Source organism: Tachysurus vachellii, chromosome 2 (assembly GCF_030014155.1).
Source record: "Tachysurus vachellii isolate PV-2020 chromosome 2, HZAU_Pvac_v1, whole genome shotgun sequence".
In the NCBI taxonomy this organism is placed as follows: domain Eukaryota; kingdom Metazoa; phylum Chordata; class Actinopteri; order Siluriformes; family Bagridae; genus Tachysurus; species Tachysurus vachellii.
Genome location: NC_083461.1, coordinates 13,142,259 through 13,159,281, shown reverse-complemented (window position 1 = coordinate 13,159,281; position 17,023 = coordinate 13,142,259). Strand labels below are relative to the sequence as shown.

At 41.5% G+C, this 17,023-nt stretch overlaps 1 protein-coding gene across 13 annotated transcripts in view; it reads right to left on the bottom strand.

Moving 5' to 3' along the window:
- The window catches only part of camk2g1 (calcium/calmodulin-dependent protein kinase (CaM kinase) II gamma 1), a 60,888-nt gene that overhangs the window by 28,590 nt on the left and 15,275 nt on the right, over window positions 1-17,023 (bottom strand). For all 13 annotated transcript variants that reach the window (XM_060897639.1, XM_060857080.1, XM_060897647.1 and 10 more), the window contains exon 3: window positions 889-948. In XM_060897639.1, coding sequence (XP_060753622.1) covers window positions 889-948 — 60 coding nt within the window. The remainder of the gene's footprint in view (window positions 1-888; window positions 949-17,023) is intronic.

The following is a 17,023-nucleotide window of genomic DNA, read 5'->3' as shown; positions in this document are numbered from 1 at the left end:
TGTGTGTGTGTGTGTGTGTGTGTGTGTGTGTGTGTGTGTGTGTGTGTGTGTGTGTGTGTACTGCATCAGTGTTTTGCGATGATTTGAGCAAGACTGTGCAAGTGGCCATGACTCACGCAATGGAGTCATTCATTTCATATATTTAGTCATGGTTTGTTTAGTAATTGGGAATTTAATATTCAGTACATATTATTACTCATTTGTTTAGGACACATTTCCTCCTCAGTGTAAGCAGATGTTTGGGTTATTTTAAACCGCACTCATAGCTTAGAATTCTGACGTTCCTCCTCTTTTCCTTCTGTGAACTTTTGTGAGCTGCGATTCGATTGTCTGTGTGTGTGTGTGTGTGTGTGTGTGTGTGTGTGTGTGTGTGTGTGTGTGTGTGAGGTCATGTGGTACAACGTCTCCATTGGTCACAGCAAAAAAGGGGAATAGCGGCGCCCTGTTTTATGTAACGGTTGCTCGAGAGCAAATGCTGCAGAATGAAAAGATGTTCTCGCACCGGGAAACCTTGATGATTGTGATTTTAATGCAATTATTTGTGCAGCATTATGATTTGATAAAACATCCATGCAGTGAAAATGACATTACTTTCAACTCAATGTAAATAAAGAGAGACCAAACGCTAAGCGTTTTCTGTATGTATGGTGTAGCACAGCATGTAATATAGTAAAACATAATCAGGCAGCATAATCAGAAAGCTTATAGCCCAAACCTCATGTACAATTAGTTCCTGCTGATACCAATCTGACCCAGTAACACAAACCATACATCTGGAACTTTTAGTACTGTACCGGCAGCCATCAGAGGAAAAATAACAGCATTACTAATAAACAAGTAACTCTATTACTAATAAACCATAACACATTAAAACTAGAACCTACTCACCAATATTGGGATGTTTGAGAAGACGACAGATTCGGGCCTCTCGTTCCAGCTTCTGGTGATCTACAGAAAAGAGGACAGAGAAAAAAGGGACAGTTAAAAAAATAGAAATAATTTAGCAATCCTGTCCAACTCCCTGATGAGTGAGAGACCTGGTGTAAGCTTTTCCAACTGAAAACTGGTGATACGGCCACCAAAACAGAAGCATAAAACAGCACAGCTTACAGGTGCACACACGCACTCACACGCACGCACGCAGACGCACATGCACGGAGACGCACAGCCGAGAGTGGAAAAGGAGTGAGGGAGTTAGGCAGGCAGGGGCTTGTTCCCCTCGCTGCTGAGCATGTTGTTAGGGAACATCGCTGCGTTAGCACTCCTGCCTGCATGGCCTGAACGTACTGTATGTATAGCTTGTGATGTGCTCACTAATGAACACGTCTTTGCACACAAACACACAAGCAATGACAATTGTGTCCAAATCGGCTGGAAAGACATAAGCCCTAATAAAACCAATACTGAAACCTTTAAGACATTATGTAACAAGGTCCTACAGACAACCTCAATAAATGAGTGTGGGTTTTGGCACATAATTTCACTAATAAGTGGTATAAAATGCAACAGCAATTTAACTACCTTTCTGTTACTTTGACATTAAGAATCCCAGACATCATTATAATCTGTGGAAATAAGAGCATGAGATGAATTCTACAGAAATAACTAACTACAGGCTCGATACTGAATAATGAATCTGGATTACTCTTTAAAACGAGCAACAGTCTGGGGATGACTCCACATTACCAAGCCAATGGACACACTGCAGCTTTCACTGCATGCTACGCAATGCACTCCATAATATTTGGTTTAAATGTAAATCAATTGCTGAAACAATGCATAGCTCTGAATGTCTTAAGGTTTGAGACCTGACTGTCATCAGTGAAGACCAGGTTAAAATGGACAAAACAATTTAAAACACCAGTGAGCTGTCACTAGTAGAAATGCAAGCCATTTTGAAGCTGAGAACAGAGAAAATTGCAAAAGAATTCGGCATAGAAAATGAAGAAATGTGGAATGCCTTGAAAACAAAGGAAACCACTGGTTTACTAACAACCAGACAGCAGGTGATGAACATTATGAAAGCTTGAAGAAAAAAACTAAACAAAAAACACAAGTCAGTGATATTCAGCAGCAGCATCATCATCCACAGGGCAATAGTGAAGGTATCACAATCCAGCATTCAAAAGAAGTCTTTGAGAGCATGAACCAAGATTAACCTCTACCAACATGATGGAAAGAACAAAAGGATCTGCTCATCAACCAAAACATATAAGCTCATAGCACAAGCATGATGTCATAACTTGGGCTTGTATGGCTGCTTCTGGAACAGACACTCACTTTCTTGAAGATGTAACTCATGATGGTAGCAGCAGAATGAATTCAGAAGTCTACAGAAACCTTTTATCTGATAATGAACAAAGAAATGCATTCAAGCTAATTGGGAGGAACTTCATCATACAGCAAGACAAATGACCCAAAAACCAACTCAACAAGGCACTTGGAAAAAAGTGGAACGTTTTAGACTGGCCAAGTCCATCACCAGACCTTAACCCAACTGAGCATGGATTTGAGTAGACTGAAGAGAAAAAAAAATACAACACCAATCTGTGGTATTTACTGTATTTCGCAGAAATCTATCAAAATCAGACATTTGGAGAACCCCCTCTCTCGACTGCGCTCAGAAACAAACGATCCGCCTATGAACTTGCAACAAACACTGCAACTTTAAATGCTATTTTCAAAATAGCACTAGCACATGTTTCTACTAATCATGTGATCCATTTGGTTAATCACACTTGAGCACAGCCATCTTTCAGGTTAGCAAAGCAAACATTACAATCTGCAATACAAAAGCACAGCTGTCACCTTGCAACGTCCACGCATCATAATGCATAGCTCTTTAGGAGCTTTACTAAGGGTTGAGCATGATGGAAAAGGTCAAAGGTCTGTATTCTGTCAATACCTGGCACATATGCTTTGTACTGAAAAGTTATGTCCACTCCTAATTAGCTCACTGATCATCATTTTAAATCTTCTTTTTGCAGCAAAACATGGACTTAAGCAATGTACAGGCTCAGGATTGAATGATCAGGATTGCTAAGGAGTTTTAAAAGGGGTAAAACATAGATAATGAGAGTTTAGAAGTAAATTATTTGCATTACTGAATGCCATTTTTTCATATGTATATTATATAAACCCTGAATTTTGTTAAACACTAGCTTCTAGCTTCTCTAAACTAGCTTCTGTTTAAATTTCCATAACATCACTGCGACTTCCCAGAAGCGCAATTATCGTGATGATGACGATAAGCACATTTTGCATTTAACTAAGCTTTGGAAAGTTAGCTAATGGGGTTAAGACTGGGCATTTGTGAACAAGGTAGGAAGATTAAAATGCTAAATAATTGATTAGATATCCTCATATAAATGATACTGTAGTAAATTATGCATGCAAGGCATTACATTTATTCAGGTTTCCTCTGCTGATGCTAGGATAACACTCGTGCTACTCCAGTGACAAATTGGCAGATCACAAGTTAGACGAGTAACATTTTGTGAATTATCTTCGATTTTCAAACATCCATTTACAGTTCAGTGCTTCCTGATGAGAAACTTCCCTTAGCGGCTGACTGATCTAAACGTCCAATGGAAGGCTGATAAATCACACCGCCACTGGCTGGCAAAAATGTCCTTCAAAACTGAAGATCTCCTATCCATCATGTAAGCATGGATTACTGTTCCAGGAACCAGCCAATGTTAATGAAACATGGTGCAAAAGTTGCAAAAACAACATCTAGACAGTCTGATAATCATTATCATTGTCTGTGAAGTGTAATGCTGTAATAAATGTGACTGCACAAGTACCTATACTTTGTGTGCTCACAGGTTTGTGATTACAAAGAAAAAAAAAACAAAATATACTGAACTCTCATATTTCTACAGGTCAAATATTACTACTGGATATAAAGAGAGTTCAGTCTGAGTCTGTGCATGTCAGTGTTTGCTTTGTACAAGTCTGTTAGAGATCCAAAATGTACACTGAAGTGCCTATAAAGATGGTTTTCAATTCTTGCACCGAAATGTGTCTAAATTGTGTTATTCTGATTGAATTGTGATATTCTGATTGCTTTTGTTTTGATACTCCCTGTGAGAGCGCTGAACTGAAACTACACTGCAGCAATACACTGCTGAAGGCTGTGTGATTCTCTGTACATTCTCTAGTTCTTATACAACAGGAGCAGTAGCTCACTGAACCATCTTAACAAGAGCATTAACAGACACTTGAGGCAAAAGAGCAAACAGGTGAGAGCGTTTATTTCTTTTCTACTTATTATCTCTTTTGTCTCATGACTTCATTCTGGCTCATTCTGCTTCTCATCATCTTACCTCATTTCCACTCTGGACTGGATCAGAGCTTCACACTTCCTCAAAACACATAGACACACACACGTGTACACACACAACCACACAGGCACACAATCACAGATAGGCACATGTGTGCACACACACACGCATGTGTACACACATACAGACACACAAGCAATTACAAATGGCCACACACATACACACACACACACACACACACAAACCATCACACACAGGCACACAGAGGCATGCACGCACAAAATTTAATTTTTTTTTCTTCATTAAAACAATATACAACAACTAATTATTTACAGTGCCTGCACAATGGTATGACAAAGAACAAAAAAACACACACAATGAAAGTTTTTTAATAATTCAACCCAAGGAGAGATTTGGTCTGTGGGGGATTGTGAGACCGCTCCAGAGACTGCACCAAACAACTCGTACAGATTGTTGAAGGAACAGAAGGTGAGCAAACTTCCCTAGCAGTGATGAAAGCAATGAGACACACACAGAAGATCAAGAACAGGATCAAAAGCTGGGGTCAGGAATCGCTAGCGCCAACACCTGGTAGACAAAACTGATGTTTAATGCAGTGTTGTGTTTTGTCACATAATATAATGTTGTGTTTGGTCCCCTAAAAATCTTTGCTTTTTTTATGTGTGTAAGTGTAAGAATTTGGTCATGGAATTGCTTGTCTGGTTTAACACTTAAAACACTCCCATTCTAAACATAAATGGCATCACTGCACAATAAACCGATGCTGTAGATCACTGTAGTTACTCCAGTCAGCTCTCAGGTACATGGAACATAAACTACACCTAAAACTACACAGATTTCAGTTGCGTCCTGTTTGGACAGGTTCTAAGTTTTAAATGTGCAGTTCTTGACACAATAAATATTCATCCACACATCAGCCTTTTCATCAATCGGTCAGTTTTCCCCTGCCTTTATTAACAATGAGAAAATGACATCTATGTCATGGCTAAGACAACACAAACTCTATGGACATTTTATTTACCTCAGACTAAAGGACTCTGAGCTCACCTCTTCCCCTGAAACATTTTAACGAGTACAAAACAAAACAGTGGAGAAAAGCATAAAAACGCAAAACCTAAATCTGCTGCGGATAATGGATTTGATTATTAATGTTCGTCCTTAAAGTAATTCATTTAAAAAAAAGATTTGGCGCATACTTGGTCTGAAGCTACCTTTCACGGATGTGTTGTAAGGTGTTAATGTTGTCCAACCAGTCAGACCTACTCACTCTCACTGGATTTACTTCAGCCAGCCAAGCCACACATTTATTATTTTAGCAGACCAAGACGCCCTATTCTCTTTCAATATAAACACACACACGCGAAACTGGAGAGGAAGTTCCATTACTATATTACACTGGAGACACCAGTGACATGCGTCAGCACACTGCTATCATCACTGCTCCAATTTCACTACAGATCACACATACACACAACCACACACACAAAGACACCACACACACACACACAACCACCACCACCACCACCAACCACCACCAGGACCCACAATTATACACACACACACACACCTCAAACACAAACTCACTAACTAACACACCACACATGCATAATTAAATGAGGGTGTGGAGATAAGATGGATTCCAGGCCCTGACATTGATTCTACATAAAGACGAATTGAAAGAAGGCTGAAAAATGAGAGACAAGAGATGAGACAGCAGGAGCCACAAAAAACACGAAAAGCAATTAAATGCTCGGAACACACCGTCAGCTAGTTAGAACAGCAGTGCATGTGAAGCATAATAAGACACGAAACCTAGAAAGAGTGATTATCCACATAGCGATGCGGGAAATCATAATGGCGGTCTGATGGGAATATTAAATGAGAGGAGAAAATCAGACCCTGATTTCTGGCTCCATGTGAACAAAGACTAAACCCAGAACAAACAATGGCCTCATTTACTAGTCAGTTGTGCACATGCCTTTTCACACAGCACCTGTACACAGCACTGCATCTCAGCACATGCTCACTGGAATGACCAGAACGCTGCTCCAGTACAACTGGGAATGCAAACACTCTGCACACATGAAGGACATTTATATATTTATAGGTCTGTTTATATTGATTGTAAGGATCAATAAAGCTGAGACACATGGAAAGGCCACTTTCACTATTCAAAGAAGGCCAACCACATTCCAGAGCAAGAGGCACAAATGTGTCTTAAGCCTGCTTTTGTGTGTGTGTGCGCGTGTGTGTGTGTCTGATTACGCTACCCTTCTATTATTAATTCAGTCATGTGACCATCAGTTCATTCATTCCTAGTTTATGACTAATGCCAACTGGGCCAGAACCTTCTCCTCATTAATGGTCTCACTCAAAAGCTTTTCCTGTCTCTTCAATTAGACATCTGCACTGCCATTACTGATTTATACTGCCACTTCCCATTCCTCAGTCTTAACCAGATTGCACCTCAACTTACAGACCTCACAGGAGGCAAAAAGGAACAAGTCGACCTCCTTCTCTGAATCGCAGTAACAGGAGAAAGACTCTGCGCCTATAATTAGCGAGATACAAAAAAGCGTCTCACAATAGACGTCATTTCATGAAACGGTCATTGACCAGACTGATCATTAGTAACAGTGAGGCATTTATCTTGTTACTGGATTTTATTCCTGTTACAGGAATGTATCCTTGACAAGAAAAAGCAAACACATTTAATACCTTTTACAGCATATTCAGAATATGTGCCTGGGTACAAATCTACAGCATCCAGAATTAGAGACTATCCACTGAAATGAGTCCGAGACTTTGGCATAAACCGTTATGGGAATCCTGAATGTTAAGGGTATCCAAGCAGGACCATCACACAACATGAGGATATGAACACGGACATCGGTAATGAGAGCAACTTCACTAGTAAGAAATCAGCCCATGAGTAAGAACTGCTATGCAGTTGTGAAGCACACAGAACTTATTTAGCAGAATACAGTTTGTGTGGCGACACCAGTGCAACCTTGGATAAAGCATTACAACCCTGGATAAAGAGAGCAGACGTGGGAAACTATCTGATATTTGTTCGTCATGCAATACTGATTACCCAGCTGACGCCTGCCTCACACCACATTGCTTTAGTTGACTGAAAAGCCGCTCTAATTATGATAGCTTTATCCAAAACTGTGTACACTGATAAGTGACCATGCCTCTCTCATGGGATTTGATATACACTCCCACAGGGAAAATGGAAATGCCTAGAAATAAATACAAGCATCTTTATTCAAGCCCAGAAGCAGCCTCTGGGCACTAAAGGTGTCAGTGAGAAGTGTGATATATTTTACTCTAGTCGGATTCTCATGAGAAAATATTACATCCCTTGCTAGTGTCCTGAAGAAAAAATTCACCTTTAAAACAGACATATACCCTGAGCACATTATTAGGAACAACTCATTCACCTCATTCAGTTATCCGATTCAGCCAATCGTATGGCAGCAGCATCACACATGAGCAGGTCTGTAGGTGTTCCTAATGACCTGTTTTTATATACATACATTATAGAGCGGCAAATCTTTAAAGCAAAAATCCACCCTGAACCGCATATGAATCTGAATGGGGTTTATTTTTGTAATTCTGAGTCACCTTCTATAATCATCTTGGTCTATGTGCACACTGGTTTAGGTTTCCTGCCTTCCCCACAATGCCATTTGACTACCTGCTGATATAATGTAATGAAATAAGCACACGCTTAGTCATCTCAGCTTAAGAGACAGATGCAGCAGCGCTTTAGTCATACGTTAGTCTGTTCAGCTCTCTCACCTCCACAGCTTTACATGATATTCAAACAGATAAGCTTAAACTCTCATGCTAATACTTCTGTCAACTTCACCAACTAGCCCAGCTGAGTCTGATCATTAGTGTGATACTGAACATCACTGGAAATTCTTTTCCTCTTTAGTATTTTAACCGATATCATTTATGTTTCGAGTTAAATTTTCTCTTATGCTATGACAGAAGAGTGACATAGAGCCATTAAGCTCTTACACGAATGGCAAAAATACAGCCAATCAACCAACAAATTAGCACCATAATTGCTTTAAGCACATGAGAAATATTTCAATAGGAATGAGAAATCTACTGAATGTGTTTCAGGGTGAAGGAATTCAGAGCTAGATAGAGACAGCTGAACATGTCCTAAAGCAGAGATTGTTAGAGTAGGGTTAAGCTGTAAGCTGGGAGGCCTGGTGTAAGCTCTACACAGGTGGCCCAGGATTTCTTACAAAAAAAAAAAAAAAAAGAAAAAAAAAAAAAAAAAAAAAAAATGTGGACTAACATTAACGACAGCTTGAAAGAATCGGTTGCTTGCTTTCTCACAGAACCTCACATTCATCTCTTCAGGGACCACCACAATAGCTAAAAGCCATAACCGCTTAGCAATCTTTCCTTCTCCTTCTCCGCAGAATAATAAATAATAAAGCTTGGCTACGCTTCCGCCTTCACTGGAGCTGATGAGAACGTTCACAGAACCACAAACACTGTGATAAAGCCGAAATTACAGCCGCTTCGTGTTCCGTGACTTGTCAAGATAATGCCTTCATTAGGATGCCTGAGAGAGAGAAGGGAGAGAGAAGGAAGGCAGCTGAGCAGAGAGAGAAAACACACACACACACACACACACACACACAGTATCAACAGAGATCTATAAATCCAGATACCTGTAAGGGACCACACACAGGTGAATATATTGTGTATTCGTATACATCTGTACTGTGGCTTTTCTGGGAACAGAATTTCAGAGAGATGGAAAGTGGAGATCCATCAAAGGGACTTCAATTCCCAGAAAGAGAGCTCACTTATTTAACACATAAAATATTCATTCAACCACCTCTCCATTCATCCATCCATGTGGTGTTGTGTGTGTGTGTGCGCGCGCATGTGTGTGTGTGTATATAGGAACCAATGTTTAGCTTGATTGTGCTGAGGCTTTGGGACTTCTCGCTCAATTACTAGCCCACAAATGTGAAGCACTCCCAGTGTTTTTTTTTTTTTTTTTGCAGTCAACAAATCTGCTGCAGCCAGTAGCAGGAGAAGATGAACACACAGCCTTAGAGTGCATTCTTGCACAGTCCTGCCTGGCTTTCTGTCCGTACTGCAAGAAACTGTAGGCTTTTATTACATACCGTAAAAAATAGTGGTTTTGTTGACCATCATCATTTTCCATTCCACTTGCTCAACGATTACTGGCTCTTCACCGGACCAACACTCACCATGGACGTGCATTTCAGTGTTACCCCCGACAACAGACTCTTTGGTTCATCATAGCAGGCTGAAGGGATGGACTTGGGGTACATTCAGGCTGGATCAGTACATCCATACGGTCTACAACTCTTTCCGAAAAACCATGACACGATTCCAGCTTCTAATTTAGCCCTACATAAAGTAACTGCCTGTCTTCATTAAAGGTCAAGCAAATCAAACATTTTAGGTTACGCTGCCTGTGCATGACATATGTGTGCAAACTGTAGGCATTGTCATACTATGACCTAGCATTAACGAATAAAAACAGCACAAGCTTATACACAGGGCTGGCTAATCTGACGCTATAATACTTACAATCCTGATAACGTCACAGTGCACCATACTACAGATATACACAGTGAGCTCTCTCATTCTTTTCTAATTTAACGCATGACTTTTCACTAAAATGATATGATTCACCGCGACTTGAGGGAAAAGGAGAATCGTTGGAATATTTTCAAGTCTTACCCAACATACTTTAATATTTAATATTTAAAATAGTTCCAATTTTTTAACAGATTTTTAATCCATCAACGATATTACCATAAAAATATTCACTAAAACAATTATTTATTCATGCAACACTACTGTACTGCTGGCAGTTTATAGGCGAATCTTTTTTATAGTGATGCACATCATGTATTGCAGTAATGCCTTTGAGATTCATTACACAATATTTTTTTCTAATCACTCACACCTACATAGCGGCACGGGTCATTTTGTTAACCTGCATGACCCCTAAAAATGACTGCGGATGGTGATCCGTTTTTTCTTCTCTTAAATTTCACTGTTTCGGTATCATTTCTTTCGTCACGATCAATCACCATGATACTGTAAGAAAATCCTGCTTACATTACTGCACCACAAGAAAAGGAAACATTTTGAAAGCCTTAAAACATGTTAGAGATCCGAATATGTTCATTTTTATTCGGTTTCCTGAACAGGGATGCGGAAAGAGAGTGATGCTTATGTTTGTTAAGTTGTTCGCAAATCCTGGAGGGTTTGTGTGATGTAGACTGTAGACCTGTGTGGCTTTACATATTCTGCCTGCATGTTAATGCACGCTATGCAATGACAACTTTATCAGCACCTACAAGGCCACTGAAGTGTGAGTGAAGCTTGTAGTTAAATGGTAGTGCAAACCGGGAGGGATTAATTAACATGGGTCTGCTACAGTTCAACTAAAGGCTGTCTGACTCACTCGCTTTCTCTATCTCTTACTCAGCAATCTGGGAGAGATTCACCTTAGAGGCCAAGGCTGAGGTCATATAGCCTCATGCTATTGATATAAAATTATATAGTTAAAAAAAAAACAAAAAGAAAAGAAAATCGCCACAGGGCACAGTGCATGTGTGTGTGTGTGTCATTGCATACATGCCTGCATTCTGGTGTGTGTGTGTGTGTGTGTGTGAGTGTGAGAGATGCATTACAGATGGAGACACCATTGATAGCTGTCCCTGCAAAAGAAAAAATAAGGAAAACCGAGAGAATCTTAGTAAATGTCAGTGTATCCACTCAAACACACACATGACCCTCTCTGTTCCTCTTTATCTGTGGTGGGTCATCAGTCCTGTTCAGACATTGCAGTTGTCCGTGGCCTGACTTTCAAATATCTGCCTCCTTATTCTTCTGTGTCCCACTTGCCGTCGTCTTATCGCTATTCTCGCTGCACGCTGATCTCCGAGCTGGTTCTTAAACAGCTCCATTGTCACTTCCAGTCACACAGAATGTCATGCACACAATCAAAGAGCATCTGAATGCATGACAATCCCTATCTTGCACCAATAACCAATTAGAGGGTAAAGTTCAGAAAGGAAATGAAATCAAAATCACACAAAACGTTCAGCATCAGCGACAAAATGATTGAGACTCTGTAACTAATGGCCACATTTATTTAATTAGTACAGATTAAAACAATTCAGAAAAACTCCTAAGAAAAACTGAAGGACGTGTTTGTCTCCATCCAGCACTAGCTTGATAATGTTGGCTAATCTAAGGTTAGCTGAGAAACAAGGTGATCCCTTTGTTCAGCTCTTGGTGGAGCTCAAGGCTGCCGTACTCCCTCGTGGCCATTTATGTAATCGTAGCCTTGGCACCAAACAAACGCAGAATGAGTACAAAGGCTTTCCCCAACCGCCCATCCAAAGTTCCATGTGCATTAGCTTTCCAGCATTCAGAAGGGAGCAGAAAAACATTTTGCGCAACTGCTCATTTCCCACCATGTTCCTGAATGCCTCAGGGTCACGTCAGAGGGTCACGTCAGAGGGTCAGGTATCTCTGTTCTGCAAAGGATCTGCAGAGAACACCAGTATGTAGTCTATAATCAGCCTGACAAAGGTAAGAGATGATAAGAAGTGAACTGCCTGAAGCGGTCCAGGTTCAAATTAAAGAAATGCCTGATTTGTAATATGAATCTGCTGGACCTGCTGGCTTTCTGATAACGTTGACTAGCTTGAAAATTGAAAACATTTGAGCGCATGTTCACAAACAAGCTCACGAACGAGTTCAATATGCACAGTGGAGCTGCACACAAGCCTGTAAAGGGAATTCTGGGTAATGAAATCCTGAACATAAAAGCGCCCCTGTGAAGAAAAACAGGCAACCAAGTTAACGTGGACACAGAAGCAAACAATGCATCCCATAAGCAGATCCATCAGGCTACACACACACACACACACACACACACACACACACACACACACACACACACACGGTTCCTGAGGAGAGAATTTGCAGCAGATTATCAGCACAAAAGCGATGGCTCATCAGAAAGAGGCTCTCAGTGAGGATATTAGGGCAGTGGGCAAATGTAGAGCGCGTCATTAAAAAGCTTTCACGCGCTCTTTTCCCCCCTGCAGCACTGCTCCTTAGCCTACACCATCTTTCACACCCTGTTAAGCTTCCTTCAGACGTTTATGACGATCCTGCACTTTCCCTAATGTTGCTGTTATTACTGTGTTCCTCTCTGTCCATGTTCAGGATATAACATGTTTACACATTCACACACACACACACACAAATCAAGAGTTTTCTCTCTCAATCTACGATTCTCAGTATCTCTCTCTATTTATACCGATCTGATCATGAGGTTGCATCTCAAACTGAAATCGAATAGCGTTCGAAGCCGATAATTATCGAGTTCATCACCAGGCACCGTCAGATTTAGCAGCGCTAATATCGTTAGGCTTAACACGTAATTTAATACTACAAAATATTGATTACATTAGTTTAGTTCAAGTATGTCTAATGTGATTTGTAGATAAATGTGTCACAATTAGATCTGAGGAGCTAGAAATTTCAGGGTGCACCATAAACAATCCGTTCAAGGGAAATGGATAGAATTTAAAAGTTTTAGCCTGCATGAATCGATGCATCTGAGCAGAGGATTTTTTTGCTCCACAGCAGAAGCATTGTTCCCGTTGCAGGGGTGTTTATGTCATTGTCTATGTCCACGTGGGGTGGTGGTAACTTAAGTGGTTAAGGCTGTGGGTTGTTGATCAGAAGATCAGGATTCAAGCCCCAGCACCGCCAAGCTGCCACTGTGGGGCCCCTGAGCACGGCCCCCAACCCCCCATTGCTACAGGGGCACTGCATCATGGCTGAACCTGTGCTCTGACCCCAACCTTCCAAGGATGGGATATATAAAGAAATAATTTTTTGTGCAGTAATGTATAAATGACAAATAAAAGCAACTTAACCAAATCCGCAGTGTAAACAGCAGCCTCGTTAAACCCGAGTCTTTCATGTATGATTTGGGCCACTTCTCTACGCTGGTTCTGAAATTCAAATCGTATCTGGTTTGTGATAGACAGCAGACCAGAAAAGTGAACTTGAACATGATTGGATTCCTCACAGGACACTTACACCAAACAGCAGAAAAAAAAATTACATGGCCAAAGGTTTTGTAGTCACCTGACAGTCCCAACATGTGATGGTCTTTCACAAAATGTTGCCCTAAAGCTGGAAGCGCAATGGTACAGAATATCTCTATATTCTATAGCTTTAAAATATACCTTCACAGGACATAATGCTCAAACCACCTCAGCCCCACTGAACACGTCTGGGATGTACTTGAATCCCGACTGAGTCCCAGGTTTCGTCTAATCGTTATTGTTCCTGTGGCTAAATGAACACAAATCCCCACATACGTGCTCTGGAACCTAGTGGAAATGCTGGTCAGAAGAGAAGAGACTATAATAACAGCAAACAGAAGACACGATGTGATATGGAATATGATCTTTAATAAAAAGCACTCAGGTGTCCAACAAGCACATGGTCAATACAGTGCATCTATCAGTGTGATTGTGGTGGTGGTCATTTGACCACACGTCAATCACTACACTGAGCTTTTCTGTATATAACTTTATTATTTTAATACAATTCTACCTAAATATACAGGCTAATGGCAATTGCTTCTCATCACAAATCAGTCTTGCCCTCTATTCATTTGTTTTATTTATTTACTTATTTATTTGTAGCTGGGTCAGTTCACACTGATCTAATATCACACCTTCAGCAGAGGAAAATCAACAGAGGAAAAGAATTTATCGAGCATCAAACTGGAATTAGACTTGCGCTTAAACATCTACCTGTCTGTAGCTTTTAATTCTCTTACTCCTGATGATCTTGAACACTTCGTTATCTGGATCAGGTGTGAAAACTAAACTGCACAGGGCAGTAGATCTGTAACTGTGGGGTCAGGTGGCTCTGACGTACTACGTTCTTCGCTTAAGCGTAATTTTCTCGATACTATCCGGACGTCTTATACTAATCTAACAGCAACGTCCTTTTCATACCGAGCCGATTCTCCGTGAGCTTCGGGTAACGATTTATGCGAACCCGATATGTAAGGAGATCATTTGTGCCATGTCCAGATGCAAGAAGAAAACAGATCAGTGCTTCAGATCCTAAAAGATGTCAAATCAGACCCTGATACCAAACCCCAGCATGCTGCTTTAGAATGATGATTTGCTTCTGTTTGAAAATGCTCTAATTTAATGATATTAGGGACGATTTCCCGAAATAAATAAGTAAATAAATAAAATAAAAAAAAATAATAATAAATAAATAAAATAAAAAGTTAAAACATATTTTTTCAATTTTATATTTAGACAAAATCTTAATGTAAATCTCACATGAAATGAACCTAAATAATATTAAAAACTAAAACATTCCTGCATAACCCTTAGTATTATATAATATTTCCACACCGATAATTTATTAAAAGATGCGATGTTCAGTGTAAGAATAAAAAACATGGAATAAAAGTGTGTGTGTTTGTGCTACCTGCTTAGCTTCACGTAGGCCACGTCCCATGTGGACAAGCATCAGTGAGCACAGGCGACGCTCGAGTGTGTGCTGAGCTCAGGCACGAGCACTGAACTAAACAGACATAAAGCCAGTGACGCGGACAAGCGCACAAGTGTGCACAAGTGTGCACAATGATATGCAAAATGTACAAGCTCACATGACTTAGCTTTGTAGAATGAGATATTTAAGTAAGTGCAGCTTTCGTTCATTACATTATGTTAACAGCAGATGCTAGATCTTCTCTTAAACGCACTCACATACAGTGTACAGGATACACTGTATGTGACACTGTAGTATCAGCTCTAAAGGAAATCATACTGTCTATGCAACAACAATGACTGTTCGATCAACTAACTGGTTTTACTAGATCTACATCTGTAAATACACAGTTGGAAAGAATGTCACTGAGCTTAAATTCATCATGTCTATATAAACACCTTCTGTGTTAAGTGCAGAATCCTTTCCTAGTGTTAAAGCGGCTGTAGTGTGAGTGTGGCTGTAGTGCTTCTGGAGTTGTGGAGCTGTCGAGCTTTCGAGCCGGGGTGCTGAACGCTTGTGGGGTGTGTGTTTGCGTGCGCTCTGGCATTCTTGTTTAATGGGTTTTCTTGTTACGAAGTTGACGTCAGAGAGTGGAAAAAGTGGCATAATGGCGCAGCTTTGAGCTGGATTACCACCATTCAGTGCTTTTCCCTGCAAAATCTCAGCGTGTTAAAAACACTTTACTTGGCTTTTACAGACTATTTCTAATTTACAATGTCACACAAGTTTAGCTCGGTGTTTCGTCACTGGACCTCACATAAACGTACGATGAAGTATTGAGAATATAGTGATATTAATACAGTATTAATGAGCTTGATAGTGTGGAAAAACCCATCGTGGAAAAATCTTCTTTCCGGTCAGGAAGCAGCAGTTTATGTAGGCAGCAGTTTTGGCAAACTTTCACATGCTGGTCTCATTTGGCCACTGTGACCAATATGTTTACTAATCTCACTCAACTGCCTGTAAGACACGGTTTTCTCTAGTGTAAAAATGGACATATTTGTGCACACAGATTGTTATTTCTTATGAATGAATCAAGTTAGATAACATCTACAAAGTGGTATAAATGTGTATGGAAAAATGTATAATACAACGCCACACTTAAGGTGCAATTACAGCGACTGAAACAACAATGGCACTCATTCCTGAGCGTTAAAGAAGGAGATAAGGTAATATTATGTACACATTAAGATCCTGAGCACATCAGCAGGTAGTGTACATATAAAACTGACATCTGTGGATCAATACAGAGGCTCAGAAACCTTGTACAGGGTGACATGTAACATTTCTACTGAGGGAGCCAGAGAGAAAATTGGGCCTAAGAATAGCAAAGGGAAAAGATGTGCATCCCCTCAGACATGGGTACGGATATATTCGCAGAGATCGGGCCTTCTGGGAGTCCCGCGCACTCCCTCGCTCGCGCACTCCCTCGCCCGCGCACTCCCTCGCCCGCGCACTCCACCTCGCCCGCGCACTCCACCTCGCCCGCGCACTCCACCTCGCCCGCGCACTCCACCTCGCCCGCGCACTCCACCTCGCCCGCGCACTCCACCTCGCCCGCGCACTCCACCTCGCCCGCGCACTCCACCTCGCGCACTCCACCTCGCGCACTCCACCTCGCGCACTCCACCTCGCGCACTCCACCTCGCACACTCCACCTCGCACACTCCACCTCGCACTCCCTCGCACACTCCACCTCGCACACTCCACCTCGCACACTCCACCTCGCACTCCCTCGCACACTCCACCTCGCACTCCCTCGCACACTCCACCTCGCACTCCCTCGCACACTCCACCTCGCACACTCCACCTCGCACACTCCACCTCGCACACTCCACCTCGCACACTCCACCTCGCACACTCCACCTCGCACACTCCACCTCGCACTCCCTCGCACACTCCACCTCGCACTCCCTCGCACACTCCACCTCGCACTCCCTCGCACACTCCACCTCGCACTCCCTCGCACACTCCACCTCGCACTCCCTCGCACACTCCACCTCGCACTCCCTCGCACACTCCACCTCGCACTCCCTCGCACACTCCACCTCGCACTCCCTCGCACACTCCACCTCGCACTC